This window comes from Anas platyrhynchos, chromosome 27, assembly GCF_047663525.1.
Source record: "Anas platyrhynchos isolate ZD024472 breed Pekin duck chromosome 27, IASCAAS_PekinDuck_T2T, whole genome shotgun sequence".
NCBI classification, from domain to species: domain Eukaryota; kingdom Metazoa; phylum Chordata; class Aves; order Anseriformes; family Anatidae; genus Anas; species Anas platyrhynchos.
The window spans coordinates 4,929,386-4,947,707 of NC_092613.1; the positions used below are offsets into that span (position 1 = coordinate 4,929,386).

The window sequence follows — 18,322 nt, forward strand, 5'->3', positions numbered from 1 at the left end:
AAAAGAAAGCAAATTCTGAGCTGTGGCTGCCAAGGCTTTGTGGGCAAGTCAAAGCAGGAAGAAGGGGCAGGAAGCAGCAGTAAAATAAACATTTCCTTGCATTTTGCTGAAGTGCTGCACCCTGGTTATGTATTGATGCATATGCCACTCTTCCTCTCATTATAAAGCAGGGCTGCTTAGTGCTGGCGCTTTCTTACCTGACGGGGGCTTGGGGTACATCCTGTGGAAAAACAAGAGGAAAGCGTAGAAGGTAAAGGCCAAGCCTCCAAAGATCATTCCACAGACCAGGAAACTGTAGCTGCCCTGATCATGGATAATCTGCAATTGGAGGGGAAAAAAGAAAAAGGAACAGACGTGTCATCATAGCACTCAAATACCTAATTAGCAATTAGTGAGAGCTTTACTTTTCGATATCTCAAATGTAAACCAGTGCTTTTCCCCACAGCTACTGTCCAAAACTGAGACTAAGGTTTCTATTTAAAAGTTCCACTCAGTTTTTGGCATGCCCTGTCTTTTTCCTATGCCGACACTTACCGATCCCACCAGTAACTGCAGTACCATCTCTCCAATTCCAGCTCCAGTCACTAGCACGGTCGTGGCACAGCCTGCAAAGAAACAGTGCAAGAGATACTGCCAGAGAACAGATGATTCAGCCACCAGGACCAGGCTGGTAACTTCTTTAAACTGCTCCTTCACGGACCTCTCTGTACAAGATTTACAAACACTTGATGGATGTTTCCATCTAATGTTGAGAATCACTCTTCTAAAATGTGGGTAGTACAGAAAGGTAAAAGTTTAAGGCAAAAACCAGCTCCTGTTCTGTAACTTGTCTCTGTCAGCAGAGGTGCTGCTGCTTCTTGCTGAAAAAAACTCATTTTTCTGTATCGCTGTCTCAGAGACTGAGGTTGGCAGAGACCTCCTATAAAAGCTGGCCAAACCAGGATTTTCAGTTCACTGATAACCTGGATGATGCTGTCAGAACAGAAACCCTCGTCAGTCCCTGAGAGCTCTAAAGCTGCAGGAAACTAAGCACCAGTCTGGATCCCTGCCTGTGGAAGTTATTAGCACAGTGAATCTGGGATTTGTGCAGTCAGGTTTTCCAATTACAAGCTTGAATGAAAATTGTATTTAGTAGCAGATCTTTCTTCCAGTCCTCCTAAGCATCCCTGAAGAGGGAAGGGGATTTGCTAGGTGTGATGGTGTCTGAGCTCTAGCCTTGAACACCTGCCTACTTTCAGAGTCTGCCAGGCGTGCCCAAATCCCTGCTTACCTTTGTACTGCAGGATGTCCTCAGTGTAGGCAAGCATGCTGGGGAAAGTGCTGCTGAGAAACAGACCCAGAGATGCTGTTCCCACAAACAAGAAGACAACACTGTAGGAGAAAATCAGGAGCAGGAGGAAGGTTATCAGGACTCCAACCTGTGGACAACAAACACAGAGAGTCAGCAGGAAGGTAAATGCTGAGTTACAGTAACTCTAGCTTTTCTCTTTTTCCCCATCAGAATACAACATCAACTACATTTTCACAGTCTAAAAAAAAAATGAAGTAACAAGTCAAATTAAAATCCATCTATCTTTACAGTGCAGAATTTGGTTCTTTTTCTAATGGGACTTAAAATGAATATATCTAATTTATCTGTCTTGACATCATTAGGTAGAGAGTTAAGATTATGTCTTGAAAAATACTTCTTTGGCTTTAAATACAACAGCACTGCTACCTCCATAATATAGATATGTTTCAATCATTAATAAGTCTTTCTCAGCAGGCTAAAGCATTCGCTCGCTCTCAATAACTGTTCACAACCCTACCCCTCACAAGCAGAGCCAAAGAGCCAAATAAATTTAAACAAACTTGCCCTCGCTTCTGGCTTGCTTTAGTGCACAAGTAATAGCAAAACCATCCAAGATGCAAAGAGTCAGCAGAGGGAGCTCTGCAATACCAACTCAAGTTACGTTTCTTAATCGTTCAGGCCCTAATTAGGGGTGTGTGCACATATACACAAGAGCAATTTGGATTCTAAAGAAAATGAATTCAAACTGCAGTTTGCTATAATGCTGGAACGACTGCCAAGAGCTGCTCTGTCGTACTACACAGAGCAGCACTTACCAGCAAGCACAGCATCGAGTGTTAGTCAAGCCAATTTTGTCCTTGGATGATACTACTACTGCTGCCTTTAAAGGGAAGTGAGAAGGCTTCTGTTAAGGGTTGGATGCTCTTCCCTCCTCTCTGCAAATATGAGCAGCTGCTAAAGAACTAAATCCTGTCCTTGGGTTTAATAGAGCAGTCATGCAATTAAGAAAAGTAATTAAGCAGATACATAGGACTGCTCACACCAGCTATCTGATCTAGAGCTGCTGGGGCTGAGCTTTCCCTGCTCCCATGTAACTAGTGACTGTGTTCTGAAATAGGAAGTAATTATACTCATTTTTAAAATAATTGCAATTCATTTGGCTGCAGCCATTGGTATCTAAAATTCGGTTTTAAAGTGACCAGCCACAAGGTGCCAAGCAAGCTTCCTCACCTGTGGCCTGTCTGCAACAGACCTTGGCCTTCAAAACATCCCCATGTGTACTGTCACCCCTCTTCTCTCACCACCTCACAATATTACTGTAAGACTTGCTATGAAAATAAATTCTGGTTTAAATAAATTGTAAATTAATTGCCATTTTTTTTTAAAAAACAAAACAATAACATGATGGGGAAATGGAACCAGCTCCTGTGCTGTTGTCTATCACATCCTTCTATACATCTTTGTTACATATCCTTTACAGGCTTCCTTCCCCTTTTTTCAAATGAATATATTTTAATTTAAGCAAACTAACCTTAACTTGATTTATTTCATAGCTGCTACAGTCTAAGCAGAGAATTTACTGAACTAGTGGATTTACTTCCTTCCCTTTCCCATGGCTAACACAAGCATTAATTTCCATGTAGATGCCAGAGAAGATAATGTGAGAAGTAAATAAAGTTGGCAGACACTTTACTAGGTGCTCTCAGAAATCTGGCATTAGATCAACTGAGGAGCAAGCTCAAGAAAAAGCAGTACAATCAAGTTGTAAGTCCTAGCTACCTCCTATATCTATCAGCTGCAAACACAGAGAGGGTTGCAGAGGAAGATGAACGCAGCCCGTGTGTGCTAGGCAGACTGCCTGGTGCAAATCTGGCCGGGGTATGCCCTGAGAATTGCTGCAGCTCTGCACACCAAAACCAAAAGGAGCACCTTGGAGGCAAGCAGAGCAGAGACATGGTAAAAATAGCCTTACCACATTGATGAAGACCATAGTCGCTGGCTTCATTCGGTAGGACACAGGAATAGAAATGAGTCTGCCCAATGTGATGAATCCCCAGAAGAGGCTGGGCAAGTAGCCAGCCACTTTATGGACCACAGAGAGAGGCTCTTCCACGGCATAGCTGTAAATGAAGCCCGAGTACTCTCCCTGTGGGAAAAACAAAACAGCATGTCACATCGACGTGGTGATTTACAGGCTTTGCAGCTTCATCCTGCCCCTCAAGTATTCACACTTGCGACCGTGCAGGAGCCCACCTATGGATTTGCTATCGAACCTCAGTGAACCTCGTTCCTAAGAGTTGGCAGCTGGAGACAAGCTTCCACCAGGAGGAGAACACAGGGCTTAAGCGCTCCTAAAAGGGCAAGACTTAACAGCTCTGCTAGGTAAAATACTTACTAAGCTCTTATCTATACAGATGCTTCCTTCCCTAAAGGCTGTCTTGGACTTGCACATTCTTAACACCTCTCCTCGTAAGAACCCAGACTCAGCCTTGAAGATGGAGGCCCTAAAAAGTTCCAGCGTCTGACAGCTGCTTCGTGTAACCCCACTCCTCTTTCACACCTTAGTGAGACCCAGCAGCGTTTTTACCCTGAGTGGACTGAGACAAAACTGTTGAAAGAAAAGGAACAACGGCCAGCCAAGAGTGAGTCTTCCTCCTCTGGACAGAAGTGCTACGTACAGCAAACCCGCTGTGCCTGCGCTGGTGAGGGACATGCCGTCAGGCCGCTACAGGGACCCCATGCATGCTCTCCTCTTGGATTTTGTGGGCTCAGGAGACCCGTCAAACAAAGAACCACCGTTTCTTAGGACATAAAACAAAGCTGTGCTTGCGCCCTGGCTGAAATGAGAAGACTTCCACTGCTCACAAGCAGACAACGCCACACCTCCAGCTCTAAACTGGCCAGGTTAGCAGCAGTAGCCATCCAGCTGCAGCACCGTAGAGCCTTAGAGAAATCACACAACCCTCCCAAGAAGCAGGGCAGGTATCAGCCAGACTGATTAGCTTTTAATGAGCTACCCTGGGAGCCAGACTGCTGCACAGGCAGACCCTCAGGTCCGGCCTGCTGCACATGAGGGACATGTGGTTGTCTCTAGGTTTGGGCTGTTTTAAGTGATTTGGAAGGAAGAAAGCCATGTAGCTTTGGTCAGACAAGAGCCCTCTATCAGCTGAACTCACCACAATCCCATCAGTCATGAAGAGAACAAGAGCCCCAGTGATGTGGACTGCGAAGTAGGTGTAAGAAGCCCCTCTGAAGTTTTTGCTTTGGCAGCAGCTAAATAAGTCATCATGACCTGGTGAAAAACAATGCAAAGCAAACTTAGCTGGAACGTCCCCCTGGGGCTGGGTGGTTGCCAGCCCGCAATGGGGATTTGTTTTGTGCTCAGCTGCAGGACAGAGACACGGAGAGGACTGTGAACAACGTGGAACACTGCTGACCTCTGCCAGCACGGCTTTCTGTACCTACCTAGAAAACTTCAGAAGGAAGACATGCTTTGAGGCTGCTATCCACAGACCGGGATCCTAGCTCTCCAAGATACTTGCTGCTTATCTCTCAGGAGCTGCTTAGGCTCTTCTTCCCATTCCTGAGCTCCACTTTGCTGGCCCCACTCGTACAGTCAAAAGAAACAAGCCCATTCAGCCCCAGCACTTGTGTTCAGCGTCCCTCACAGCCACATGGACGAGCCCTGCCCAGGACAGCTCACATTCTCCAGCTAAACGATATTTAACCAAACAAGCCAGCTCTGGGAAAGAGGGTGATAAACACACAAGCTGGTGTTGCTTCCTCTGAGTCGACAGAACAAGAATGTGCTCGAGCCTGCTGGGGACCGGGACCCCAGGCACGGCTGACTTGCCCCCTGCCACACCACCTCGTCACACTGCAGGGAGTGCAAAGCACCAGCCTTAACCTCACTGCACTCGGAGCCCGGAGCAGGTGAGATGATTGCTCCTGCACGGGCAAAGATGAAATTCTCACTGCTTCTATGGGGAAGGAGGGATTTTGCCAGCACAGACGTGCCTGCCAAAGATCACAGTAGTCAGCCAAATAGCCTCCCAGCTTCTCTAAGGATTCATCCCAAAGGCGTTTAAGAGAAGGATGGAGATTTGATGACCATGAGGCTCCAGTGGGTTGTATGAAAACGGGCAGCTGGGCTGAGGAAAGAAGCCCTCAGTGTCTCAGCTAAGGGAAATGCTATTAGATGAACACAGCCTTACTAGACACCAGAGAACCCACACCGCTAGGCACAGTTACGAACCATTCTCTGCAGCACCTCACCACATCTCTAACTGCATCTGCTTTCAAGTTTTCCCTAAAATTTAATTGTTAAGGTAAAGCCATCTCTTCTGTAACAACGCTCCTCTCATAACCCTAAAACGTGATTACTTCCGAGATTCACTAGCTGGAGAATTGACTTTGATATGTTTCTCTTGGGTAGCAAAGAACAATGCTACTATTGTCCACAAAACGGGGTGTAGTCACAAGTTCAAACTATTGCTGGAATTTAACTTTTCGCCTCGAAAAAGGGCACTATCCTTATTCCTTTCAGATCTATTAAAAAAAATAAAATCAGCTTTCTGCAGAACGATCGCCACTTTTATTCTGAACCGTCAGAGGAGCCAGCTCAAAACCTGACTGCAAACCAGAAGGAAACAAAGGGGCATGACTTTCACGTGTGCTTAAAAAAACCTTGAGAGCCCAGGATTAATTTCGGGGAGCTTGCAGGAAAGCAGCCTGGCATCCCAGTGACAGCATACTAACCTCTGGTCAGGGGTTACGGTCCCAACAAATCTGAGGGCAATTGGGCACCAAACGGGATTGTTTGGGTACTTTTGGATTACACTCACTTGTATGTTTTGGAAAGTTTTCTCCTTAGACAATAGCAATTAAGCTCACTTGTTAAACTCAATGGAGACATTCTGAAATTCATCTTTTTTCTTTTTTTTCCCCCCCCAGCTCACCACCCTTCCCCCAGACCCGTTAAGAGAGGTGCCTCCAGCTCACCTCCTGCTGCGTGGGGTCTCTGCACGGAGGTAGCGAGATCGTCCTTCACCGTAGGTCGTGTTTCCATCGCCAGCTCGTCTGCTGACAGCAGTGGATGGCTGCTGCTGTTGAAGCATGGCACCATCCGCTCCTTGTAGAGCAAGAAGAACACCGCGATGGGGACTGGCAGCTGTGGAGGAGGAGCAGAGAGGGGCAGGTAAGCACTGCACACATCCCACACAGAGCACAGGCCAGTTCCCCACTCACGAGGGACTTTTAGGAAGCTGGATTCAGCACCTACAATAGATATTGGTGAGTTAACCTCCCTCTGAGAGCAACCTCACGCTGCTCTGACCTCTGGGCAAGGGTGGAAGCTGGCAAAGGGGTAAGGAGCCACTGCAGGAAGGACTGAGGCTTGTTAGTGAAACATACTAAAAAAAATTAAAAAAATAAAAAAAAAAAGGCATAAATCTGAGAAGATTCTCAATCCGGACAATCTGGGTGCGGGGGTCCTGGTAGGGCTGGGACCATTCACCTGGGCTGGGGGCAGGAGCACTAGACCAGAAGGCACCCGATACACACCTCCTGAAGCCTGTACCAACCCTTTGAAACCAAAACGTTCTGGTTTCCAAGCATGCGTCTACTTCTGCAAAAAGAATAATAATAAAGTAGCTTTTTTTTTTTCCCTTGTGGAGAGCAGAGCAGTTTGAACGGGAGACCTTTGGCTGAAACGCTTTGTGAGGAATGCACAAGCTGCTCCACGACCTGCTTTGTCCAGCCATTAGCAGGGGTTGCTCAGCATCTCGTAAGAGACGAGCTCGTGATTCGCAGGCCAACAGGCACGGCCCTGCTGCAGCCCAGCAGCCCCAAACAAACCCCTCAGCACAGCCTCTGCTGAGGGACCCGGGACCAAGAAGCAACCACGCTGCTCCTCCAGCCCCTGCCCTCTTGGCCACAGCTGCCTAAGAGTAACCCACACACCAGGGTCCCCACTGCATGGGTGCTGGGGCCCCACCAGCACCTTTCCCTGCAGTCAGGGCTTTCTGCCCAGCGCTGCACACGTGGGGACAAAAGAGGGGGACCTCAGGCTTGCACCTGCCCGCTGGATCCATCGCACAGCAGCATCAGGACCCCCCAGCACCACGCTCTCTCACTGCCTCGTGCCCAGGGATGAGCCTGCATCCTGCACACAGCCACGACTTGATGGTGCCTGCAAGCCCAGAGGGACTTGGATCTTTTTTTTTTTAGGAGGGGGGGGGGAGAGAAAATAGAGGGAAGTAAATGAAGCTGGGTCTGCCCCTGGCCAGCCCTCCCTTCTCCTCCTCCTGCTGCAACCAAGCAGTGTTTATTCTGCAACACACTGGGGGAGAAAGCCAGGAAATCCTAAGTGACAGCTCACTCTCCAGCCATTGAGCTCTTGTTTTCTACATGTCTGTGAGCAAGTGTGAGCTCTAGCTCCAAATTTCCTGCCTTTTGTTGGCTCGTGGCACTATTTAAATGTATGGAGAATTCCCCCCCACACCCGCCTCTCTTGCATGAATTCATTTATGAGGACTTCATTGTTCTGGGAACAATGGGAATAGGAACAGTTAGTTCGGTCCCATGGAAGAAAAACGCATTTGCTTGATAGTTCTAATCCTTCCGGAGGTCAGGACCAGATTTTTATTCTTCTAAACTGCAGATTTTGCAAAAAAAAACAAAAACAAAACACACCACACAGAGGGACTGGCCAGATAGATAACAGCTCCGAGCACTTAAGGAGTGCTCAGTGCCTATGCAGGTTCCCAGTGGGACCACAGGCATGGCCCTGCTCCTGCAACCCCAAAGTAAGCAGGTCCCCTTCCTCTTTATCCAGGCAGTACCACCTCAAAACTGGCAGTGCCTTGGGTGCACAAGTCCCAGCTCCATCAAGACACGAACTGGTTGCTGATGGCTCACCAGCGCTGGCTGTTCCTGGTAGGAAATGCCCCAAACCTGGGCTCTCACTTGCCATCAGGCGCAGCCCTCGCCCACCACCGTGCCAAAATGAGCTCAGGGAAGAAAGGAAAGGAAAGGAAAGCTCGGGAGCAAGCAGGTTTCCATGGCCCCATCCCGAGCCAGGGCTGTGTCCCACACATCAGCCTGCTGGCAGGGCAGCTGGGGACGGTCACCCGTGACCAGCAGCCCCGCAGGAGAGCCCAGCCATCAATCCAGGCTGCGCGCAGGGGACGGGGCGTCCGCAAAAGCACTTTGCTTGTTCCACAGGCAGGTGGAGAGGAGCAAACAGAGGCAAACAGCGGAGCCCTGCCAGGGCACACTTCAACCGACAAAGGAACAGACCCACACCGCAGGTACAGCCTACCCCGTGCCCCAGGACAGCTCGAGGACCGTCCCTTCCACACCACCAGCTCCTGCAGCTCCATGTGCACCAGCTGGAGGTGGAGCAGCGAGGATGAGCCCAGGTCACGGAGGGAACATGGGAACATCGAGCTGGGAGCCTGCACGGGGTGGAAGGCAAAATGCCCAGGGAGAGCCCCACTGCCTGTAGCCACCTCTCCAGCCCCAGCTCTCACCTGCTGGGGACGTCACCCCCAGCCCCGTGCAGTTTTTAACTGTCATTATAAACTCAACTGCGTGATGCAACAACTCGTTAAGCGTGAGTATAACTCCAGGATCCTGCCCTCCAGTTTCTATTTCAGTCTCCCCCCCCTCCCACCAGGAGCATGGGGTTGTTCCCTGCCATCGTGTCCAAGCTACTTTTAAGCAACCTAAGCACAATGGAGCGCCCTGCACTTCCCCTGGGAAACCACCTTCCGGACAAACACGTCCCTCTCGGAGGAACATTTTCCTGATTTCCAGCCCCTTGGAACGGGCAGGATGATGAAATTTCCGTTCTGTGGGAAACTGAATTTTAAAATGTGTTTTTGTTCCAAATCTAGATAAAAAGCCAAAATTTTCTCTTAGAATGAAAAATTTTGGCTGTGAGTCATCCAAGCACTTCATTTTGATAATGCTGAACCATTTAATTCTACCAAAGCAAAAACATTTTGCTTCAAGAACATTGAACCAACTATTCCATTGGCTTTACACTTTGTGTTCATGCCAAAGCCAAATTGAGACATTTCAACTTTAAACAAAGCAAGAAATCGAAATGAATCATTTCAGCTGTCCTGTCAGAATACACGCAGCCCTCAGAACTGGCACGGAATTGGGGTTTTGACCATTAAAAAAAAAAAGTTGCTGGTTCTGGTTTCCATTTTTACAGCTTACTCATTTCATCCCCTTCCCTGGGGTTTTCAGTTCCATCTCCTTTCTCTGACATTTACACCTTAAAGGGTCGGTTCTGGAGTGCAGCTGCCCGCACTACCTCCAGCCAGCGGGCTGGGTTACCCCGTTTAAATAAGGAATCGAGGCAGCTCCCTCTGCGAGGCTTTGGAGAAGACAATAACGGCTCTGCTTGGTAAGAAGACACACGTGTCTGACTCCCCAGCTCCCCTTGTCTTCATTACCTAATCCTCAGGAGCCCAGCAGCATCCTGCTGCCTCCCCAGGGGTCCTGCTCGCTGCGTGCGCACACAACCCGCACCGACAGCGCTTGAGCTTGCAGTGATGCTCAAACCCAGCTCGTGGCCTGCCCACACCAGCTGCTGGGTGCAGAGGGACTCAGCCCGGGGTCTCATCCTGCTCCCACGGGTGGCAACAGCAGCAAAATGGCCAGGGGCCAGTGGTGGGAAGAGGCTCTGATGACCGCCCCCCCCATCAGTGCTCCGGGCGTCGGATGTGAGCTGCATTCAAGGCAGATATTAAGCGCTGCCTTTGAAACTAAATTAGCTTGCCCAAGATAGACTGGCAAAATAGATAATGCTCTGGTGTAATTAAAAGCACATTTCCCATGGCATACACAGAGTCAGAGGTAATTACAACAGCCTTCTCCTAGGCAGAGGACATCGTCCTCGGTACTTCTGCAGAGGAACTCATTTCAGCACCTGCCCAGGTATTTGGGCTGACTGCTCTGCTCACATCAGCGATGAGCACCGCTGGAATAGGTGCACTGGGGTTTTAGTTTATCACCTAACGGGCAGACCACGAGCAGACAGAACCTGTGCCCTTTGCCTAGCACCGATGAAGCAGTGGAGGATCCAGGGCTGCTCGGCAGCCTGGAGTGGGGAGAGCACATCTTTGGCCATCACCCTTCTGCCAAAATGCAAACCTGCACAGCTGGAGGCAGTGAGCAGCCGCTGCGCCTTCCTCTAAAAACTAAAGCCACTGCCCCAGTAACCCCGTCCTTTGGTGGGCATTTTCCTACAAATACAGAGGCTGCGAATCGCCCTCCTGCTGTGCCTTCCTCACACCACCAGCCCCGACCCCAGGCTGACAGTGGGAAGATTTTGTGGCTCTGAGCATCGCGAGCTGCTTTAACTCCTGGATCTGCGGATGCTGGAGGTACAAGCAGCTTCCAAGGAGAGCAGACAAGGCACCCGCTGACCACAACCACCCGCTCGCCTCCTCCATCGCTGGCACCACCCAAAGGGAACCCCCAACCACCGGCATGGTCTGCGGCACACCAACAGCCCCCGCAGCACTCACATTGATGAGGGCCATGATCCAGAAGGCGTAGGAAACGCGGGTGACCACCATGCCTTTCATGGGCAGGTCGTAGTGGGACAGGTTGCCCGGGTGGTGCGGGACCAGCGACTTGCGGATGTGAGGGAGGTTGCTGGAGGCGTTGGCCGTGGCGTTCGAGAGGATGCAGTTGGTGTCCGAGAGGAAGGGGTCAGCGATCAGCGGGCTCAGCAGCGCTCCGAAGCCCACGAAGAAATGAAGGGCCTGCAAGAGGTGAGGCACGCAAGTGGAGCTGGTGGCTACGGCCCTCTGTGCAGAGCCTGGCTCTGAGCTCCTCTCTCCTCTTCCTCAGGGGAGGAAGCACAGCCCTGGGGGGGGGACGCAGGCTCCACGCTCACCTGCAGGAAGATGGCCGAGTCCTTCTGGTAGATCTTCACCAGCTGCATGTTGGAGATGGTGTCGATGCAGCCCATGGCCAGGCCCGCCACGGCCATGACCACAGCCAGGACCACCACATTGTGGCACAGGGGGATGATGGCGAAGACCAGGGAGATGGCGAGGGACGAGGCAAAGAGCGCAAACAGCGACTGAGCCAACCTGAGGGAGGGAACGGGGACAGGAGAGAATTAGTGCCTTGAGCAGCATCCACAACACGGCACCGCCTTGGGTTTTCAGCCCCAATCAGTTGGTGGCAATGACATTCTCAGGCGATGTCCCCACAGGCTGGCAGGGGGATACCCTGCTCCTCCGTGCCCCCACATCCAGCCGTAACCAGCCCAGGGCACAGCATCTCCTGCCTGGAGCGTGATGCCCCCCAGAGGCAGATCTTCTGGGCAGCTTTCAAGAAGAGCAACCATCCCTTCAAACCTTTTCTGCACATTTCAAGGCAGACGACCCAAGAACCTTCCCTTGTTAACGGCATGGATCCACCGTTCGCCTGCTGCACCCTGCGCTCTGCTCTGGCAGCATCACCCGTCCCCCAGCACAGCAGGGCAGAGCTCAGGACCACAGCCGAGCTCAGGACCGTGGCCATTCCCTCTGCAGGTGGCTGCTTTCTGTCCCGCTCGTGCCACGGGAGAAGCCCCAGGGACGGGCACGGTGCAGGAAGCTGGTGCATTGCACCGCGAGCCCAGTGCCAGCCAGAGAACGGCGCCCAGGCTGGCACCGTGCTGCTCCGGAGCTGCCAAGTCCAAAGGCAGGAAGGAAGGAAGGAAACGGGGACCAGACAGCGAAGCACTGGAACGACTGAGGCTAGCAGAAAGATGGGACTCCAGAGTCACAGCAGCGAGTAAATAGCTCGTCCCTCCCAGCCCGGGCTCCCATGCCCTGCCCCAAGCCCGGTGCAGTGGCAGCTGGGGTCTGCAGCAGGTGAAACGCCCCCAGCTCGCTCCCCCAAGCCATCTGCTTGCTGCAGCCACTTCACGCTCTGCCCAAAGAGGCAGGAGAAGGCATGGGGGAGGCACAAGGCAGAGCTGCCACGAGAGCCAGCTGGGCACCACGGTGCCCGTCCTTCTGCCCTGGCTGCTCGTCCAGGACGGCTCAGCCTCAGACACATCACACCCGGGCTTCTGCGTGGCCCTCATTCACCTGCAGACTCTCAGTAATCTGCCTTCCTACGTCCTGCACTTCAGCAGTGTCAGGAGGAAAACAGCCCAAGAGCAGTTGTCCCTTATCCTTAGGCCTGGTGGCACAAGCTGGGTGGTGCCGGAGGCTCGGTGAGCCCACCTCACCCAGCCCAACCTCACGCACCCATCAGCGAGACCACGCTGGGCGAGCCAACGTTTTGTAAAGCTGTGACGCCCCATCTTCCTCGGGCAGCAACACGGGGATCCAGCACGGGATTTCTGGGGGAGGGAGGGAGCAAAGCGAGGTGTGCACAGCCAAGGCAGGAAAAAACAGCGAGCACGTGAGCGAGAAGCAGCTTCGAGCCTGGGGAGAGGAGGCAGCGCTCCGCGGGGTACAGCAGGAGGGCGAGCAGCAGAGGTACCAGCAGCTGGCGAATCCGAGGCTGGGAGTGATGGAGGAAGGCGCACCGAGACCTCCCCAAACGCCTCCTCTCTTCTGCAGCCCCAGCACTGCGTTTGCCTGGCTGGGGAGCACGTTCATTACTGGAGTTAAACATTAATTGCAAATAATCCATTCTTAAAAAGCACTGCGCAGACAACCTCGCCAGTCCCCAAAGAGCAGAAATTCCTGCCTGCAGCCGTACGACGTTAATCACAGCATCGTGCCTGCCCCCAGACAGCAGCAGCTCACAGCCCAGGGCAGCACACAGCCCCCCCCACTCCTTCTCTGGCTCTGGCATCAGTGGTGAGACCAAGGAATTGCCCTCTTCTCACGCCACATCGCCCAGGGGTACTCGAGGGACACTGCCCAGGCACCATGCAGCCAGCTGGGGATGCTTTTAGAGACAAACCTCTTCGGGAGCAGCTTTTCAGAGTGGGTCTGAACCCCGTGCCTTGCTGATGTGAAGCCAACGTGCCCTTCCAGAGGGCTTCATGAGCCACCCTGACGTTAACGCAGTGCCGTGGCTGCCCTGCCCATCACGAACCAGTCCCTGCGTCCTCGGGTGCCATGGGCAAAAGCTCGTTTAATTTTGATTTTCAGTCCAAATACAGGCTGCGAAAGTGGGGCTTCATGTTCCTTCTGACCTCTTGGGTTCCTGGAGCACCCAGCGCACATCCCGGCTCCATCACAACCCTTGGGGGAAGATCTGCAGCCTGGCACCAGCAGGTTCGGGCTGACCTGCTCCAGGGGATGTAGCACCGCGCTCCACCATGGCCAGCAAAGCTCGCCCTCTCCCCTCCTTGCAGCATACACGAGCCCCAGCTCACAGCTCCTGTCGCAGTGGGCGCTCTCCAACTTGCAGGATGTTTTTCCCTACCCCAGGAAGCGTTTTCTAAGTCCCTCACATCAAGAAGAAAAACGATAATCAGGTTAATTCCATTTGGCAAAACCGATCATTAAAACCCCAAAGCCCTGAGAGGACAAGGTGAGGACACGGAGGAAGAAGAGGGCATGGATTATCCCCCTCCTGCCTTCAGGTACCCCGGTCTCCATCGGGAAGCACTGGCTGGGTTGGAGGAGCCTCCCCCGAGGAGCCCGTGCTCGCCACCATGCTCCGTGCTCTCCCAGCAACAAAAGGCTTTGCTCTCCTTCCCCGTGAGAACCGTCCTGCACGCACCAGCCACGTGTCTGAGCAGAAACCTTCAGAGGACGGGCGTCTGAAGGGCAGGGAGGGGACGGGGCCACTGCTGCCAGAGGACGCTCTGCGGTGTGAGCGGGCACCTGGGGATCAGGGGAAAAGAAAGAAGGGTCAGAGGGTCCCATCTCATAACCCTGCTGGTCCTGGTGGGGATCACGACTTCAGGCAGAGCCTGTACAAGGTCCCAACGCAGCAACAGGCACACCAGCCCCCTCCTCTCCTCTGCTCGTGCCAGTGGGGTCAGCTCAGGCTGACCTGACACTGGGAGCAAGAGCAAAAAACGCTCAGTTTTCACAAAGGCAGTTTCAGCATGACAAAAAGCCAGCTGGGGTACAGGTGCTCGGTTACCTGCCGCTTCTGTCCCAAGCACACGTGGCACAGCAGCACAGAGCGAGCACAGCTTTAGCTTTACAATGCAAGCATGAAACCCAGTAAAAACGGCTTGAAAAGGAAAAGGTGAAGGCCAGGAGAGAAAAGCCTTCGGTGTTCTTCACCCGTGGGTGCACAGAGCTCCTCACGAAGGGCATCAGCTGCTCCCAAGGCTGTGTTGGTCACGGCACCTCTACCAGGACCCCCAAACCTTATTCCCACCTATGCGAGAGAACAATTTCACTGTACCTCACAAAAAAAAAAGTTGAGTTCTTCTGAGCCAGAGCTGCAGTTACAGCCCAGCGATCCCCAGGTACAACCTAGCAGAGAGCAGAGCCCACGCTGTGAGCCTGAGCGAGGCAGGAGGCTGCTCCATGCTCCCCGGCCAGCCAAGGGGCCGCAGGGCACAGCCAAAGCCCCACTGCAAGCACTGGAAGCAACAGCTACATCTGTACACTGCTTATGATGACAAACTCTCTTCTTTGAAATCTAGCAGGAGAGGGAGTTTTGGAGCTGGTCCTGGCAATCCCAGCTCGCAGCGAGTTGCGGAGGGAACGGTGCCATCGTTACGCTCTGTCCTCGCAGCGCTCCAGGACTCCAGCAGGGCCAGGAGAGCAGAGACCACGACCCTGTGCTCAGCAGCTTCTCTGTGGAGAGGAACCAGAGCCTCATTCAGGTGCCACCTGCCCCCTTCTGCCACTAAACCCAGCCGCAACGCTGCTTTCTTGCACGCGTTCGTCGTTCAGAGCAGAGGGCTCAGACCAACAGGATTTTAACCAAAAGCAAGCTTCTGTCCCTCAACATGAGAAATTAATTGTGAGCCAGACCATGGCTCAGCCGCACTGCTGCCAGGTGAGGCTCTGGGACCCTCTCCCAGCCAGCAAAGCCCACCCCAGTGCTCCTGCCTGCCCTGGGATCTCTCAGTCCTCCAGCCCGTGGAGCAGGAGCGTGCGGCAGGGCAGCACGGGAAGGAGAGCGGAGCTCAGAGCCCGCACATGTTTGCTTGTCCAAACCCACGCATCAAACCACTGCACTGCTCGGAGTACCCCTGGTACATTCACAAGCCACAAGCACCCGAAATGCCCTCCTGCCAGGGCTCGTGGGCACGGCAAAGCCCCGTGCTCAAGGAGCCCCGAGCGCGTCCTGGTGCGCAGCCCCAGCGAGCAGCGCGCGTGCTGTCCTCCCCAACTTGCTGCTGCAGAGTTAAAAGTTCAGGAGCCTCCAACCACGAAACCTCAAGCTGGTTTTTACGAGGTGCTGGCCAGGGGCAGGAGGTTTTGGGTAGGAAGCTGATGACAGGAAACAATTCCGCCTTTTCCTCCGCCGCTGCTTCAAACACTCTCGAAGCAGAGCGGGGCTGACAGAGCGCTGCCTGCCCACCCGGCAGCCTCAGGTCTGTGTCAGACCCAGGGTGAGGTCCCCACATACCGTCCCCGTCCCCCCACATCGTGCTCCTCTCCTAGCACAGCCCGGGCTGCTCCACAAAGCCTCTGGGCTCTGCCTGGGCACAGCGGCTGGGACAGCTCCCGCACCACAATGGTGACTTCACAGGTGCTCTGATGGCACCGAACTCAGCCAACACTCCCCACTTGTCATGAGAAAAGAGTTTAACAAGACATTTTTAAACAGGCTTTTGATGGAAGCGAAGGGCTCATGCGAGATTCTTTTCTATACATGTTAAATTTATCCAGGTGACGTGTGTCTGGAGACACACGCGGAGGTGAAACGTTACCCCACCACCTGGAGAATGAGCGGCAAGGTAAATAACCAGCTAAGCCTCCGGAGAGCGGAGCTGTCATCAAGCCTCTGATGTTGTGCCCGTTTGGCACCCTTCAGGGTTGAGCCTTGCACATTACTTATGTTAAACACATCCTGGGCAGAAGCTTGGCGTGAGTCCCTGCTCGGCTGCACCTCGCTGCTGCCCTCGTCCCCTGGCATCGTGCTGTGCCCCCGCAGCCAGGGGGCTGGCAGTGCCTCAGCTCCTGACCTGGGGTTATTAAAACAGGCCCTCGATGTTATGTTTGTGATCAGCGATTCGGGTAAGGGAAACATCCTCCAGGAAGTTCTCACTGTAACTTCGTGCCGCGGCTGCCCCTGTCCCGAGCTCGGGGGCACGGGCAGCGGGTGGCAGGGAACGGGTGGGCAAGCAGGACCCCGAGCAGCCCCCAGCCCACACCCCCGGCCCTCCCTTGGTCCCCTCCCTCCCTCCCATGCCCCCAGCTGCCCCTCGGCACCCAGCACCCGGCACCCAGCCCCATTTTCCAGGGGGGCCACCAGGCTCCGCGCCCCGGCTGAGCCGTGCGAGCCCTGGGGAAGGGCGCGGGGGGCCCGGCGCTGGCCGCCCCCAGCCCGGAGCTGCTGCGAAGGGGAGGGTGAGGGGGGGCTCCCGGCTCCTTACGTCCTCTTGAAGACCCCTCCGAGGCAGCTGCCGAGCAGGAGGCAGAACTGCTGCGAGAAGAAGACCCAGGTGATCTGCGAGAGCGAGCTCTGCGTCTGGCAGCGCAGGTCCAGCAGCGTGGGCCCCAGGAAGGCGATGCAGAGGCCGAAGCTGAAGAAAACGCTCCAGTAGGTGAGGGTGGGCTGCAGGTTCCTGCGGAACCTCGCCGACACCCGCTCGTCCCACCACATCCTGGGGGGGGGGCGGCGGCGCGGGGCGGCCCGCGGCGATGCGGCTCCAGCGCCGCCCGGCCCCGCTCCTCCTTCGCGGCTCTGCCTCCGGAGCCCGCCGAGCCCCGTCGGGCGCCGCCTCCTCCCTCTCCTCCTCCTCCTCCTCCTCCTCCTTCTTCCTCCTCCTCGTCCTCCTCCTCCTCCTCCCGGGGCCGGGCGGAGCCTCCCGCGGGCGAGCAGCGCGCAGCGGGGTCCCCCCGGAGCCCCCCGGTGGCCGCGTCTCAGAGCATCCCTCGGCGCTCAGCCCAGGTCCCGGCCCCCGGAGCTGCCACCCGCTGTCCCCCCTGCCCCTGCCACCCTCTGTCCCTCGGCCACCCTCTTGTCACCGCGGCCAGCGCGATCCGAGTCGCCTCTGCCCCTTCTCCAAGCGCGCTGGCTTTTGGGGAGCGCGTGCGTTTGGAAGCCGGAGCGGCTGATGCTTACGCAAAAGGTCTCCTCTAGAGGCTGGGTTTATAAATATTTCACCTACTTTTAGGGGAAGACTGGCCATTTTTAGAATGCTCTTTCCAGGCAAACCGGAATCGCTGGAGCCGAGCCAGGGCAGAGGGCTGGCTGCAGCCCTGAGCCCCTTCGGTGCCACCCTGAGCTGGGGACCCCCCTGGCTGCTCCCCCATCCCCTGACCTCAGGAATGCTGCTCCGGGGCCCTGGGTGCTGCCTTCCACCTGGACATAGCTTAATGTTTAGCTAATCCAAATTGCATCCGAGTCCTAATTCTTCCCCATCTGTGGCATCCGCAGGAGCCTTCCTGGTGAAAGGAGGGCAGGATCCGGCCCTCTGCCACCAGCACAGCAAACAAATGAACAAACCGTGGGTGGGCAGTGGCAGGGGGCAGGTGGGAGGTGAAGCCCCGATTGCCCTGAAGGGAGACGTGTGGCTCCAGCACCTGAAACCAGGGAGCAATCAAGCTCAGCTGCCTGGAGGCACGGGGCAGTGTTGTTATCCTGCTTCACTCACAGGGAAACGGGGCCAGAAAGGAACGAAGGCATTTGTTGAGTGAGTCAATGGCAGGGCCGGAAAGAGGGTTTTGTCATTAGGTGATAACCATCTCCTCAGCAGCACCCACAGCAGGACGGTGCCTGGTGCGCAGGGCCCCAAGCAAAAGCCACTCACTGTGAACCTCTTTGGTTTCTCTTTCTCCATCCATCTGTGGGGATAAAAGCCCCGGGGGAGGCAGGGCAGTGTTGGTAAGGGCTCCAGTACATGGAGCTGGGGTTCCTTGCACGATGCAGCAGATCCTTCTCTTCCTCACACCAGGTACCAAGCCCCCA

General features: G+C 54.2%; 1 protein-coding gene across 3 annotated transcripts in view; it reads right to left on the minus strand.

Moving 5' to 3' along the window:
- The window catches only part of MFSD4A (major facilitator superfamily domain containing 4A), a 23,115-nt gene extending 5,557 nt beyond the window's left edge, over positions 1-17,558 (minus strand). The window contains exons 1-9 of one of the 3 annotated variants that reach the window (XM_038168443.2): positions 17,380-17,558; positions 11,211-11,409; positions 10,837-11,076; positions 6,293-6,461; positions 4,468-4,583; positions 3,264-3,437; positions 1,271-1,418; positions 535-605; positions 198-318 (exon numbers count right to left, since the gene is read on the minus strand). In XM_038168443.2, the coding sequence (XP_038024371.1) occupies positions 198-318; positions 535-605; positions 1,271-1,418; positions 3,264-3,437; positions 4,468-4,583; positions 6,293-6,461; positions 10,837-11,076; positions 11,211-11,409; positions 17,380-17,543 (1,402 nt within the window). In that variant the 5' untranslated portion in view covers positions 17,544-17,558. Of the gene's footprint in view, positions 1-197; positions 319-534; positions 606-1,270; positions 1,419-3,263; positions 3,438-4,467; positions 4,584-6,292; positions 6,462-10,836; positions 11,077-11,210; positions 11,410-12,799; positions 13,630-16,784; positions 17,353-17,379 lie in introns of those variants that run through there. The other 2 variants (XM_027444997.3, XM_038168444.2) reach the window with 2 other exon arrangements.
- Between the last annotated feature and the right edge of the window lie 764 nt (positions 17,559-18,322).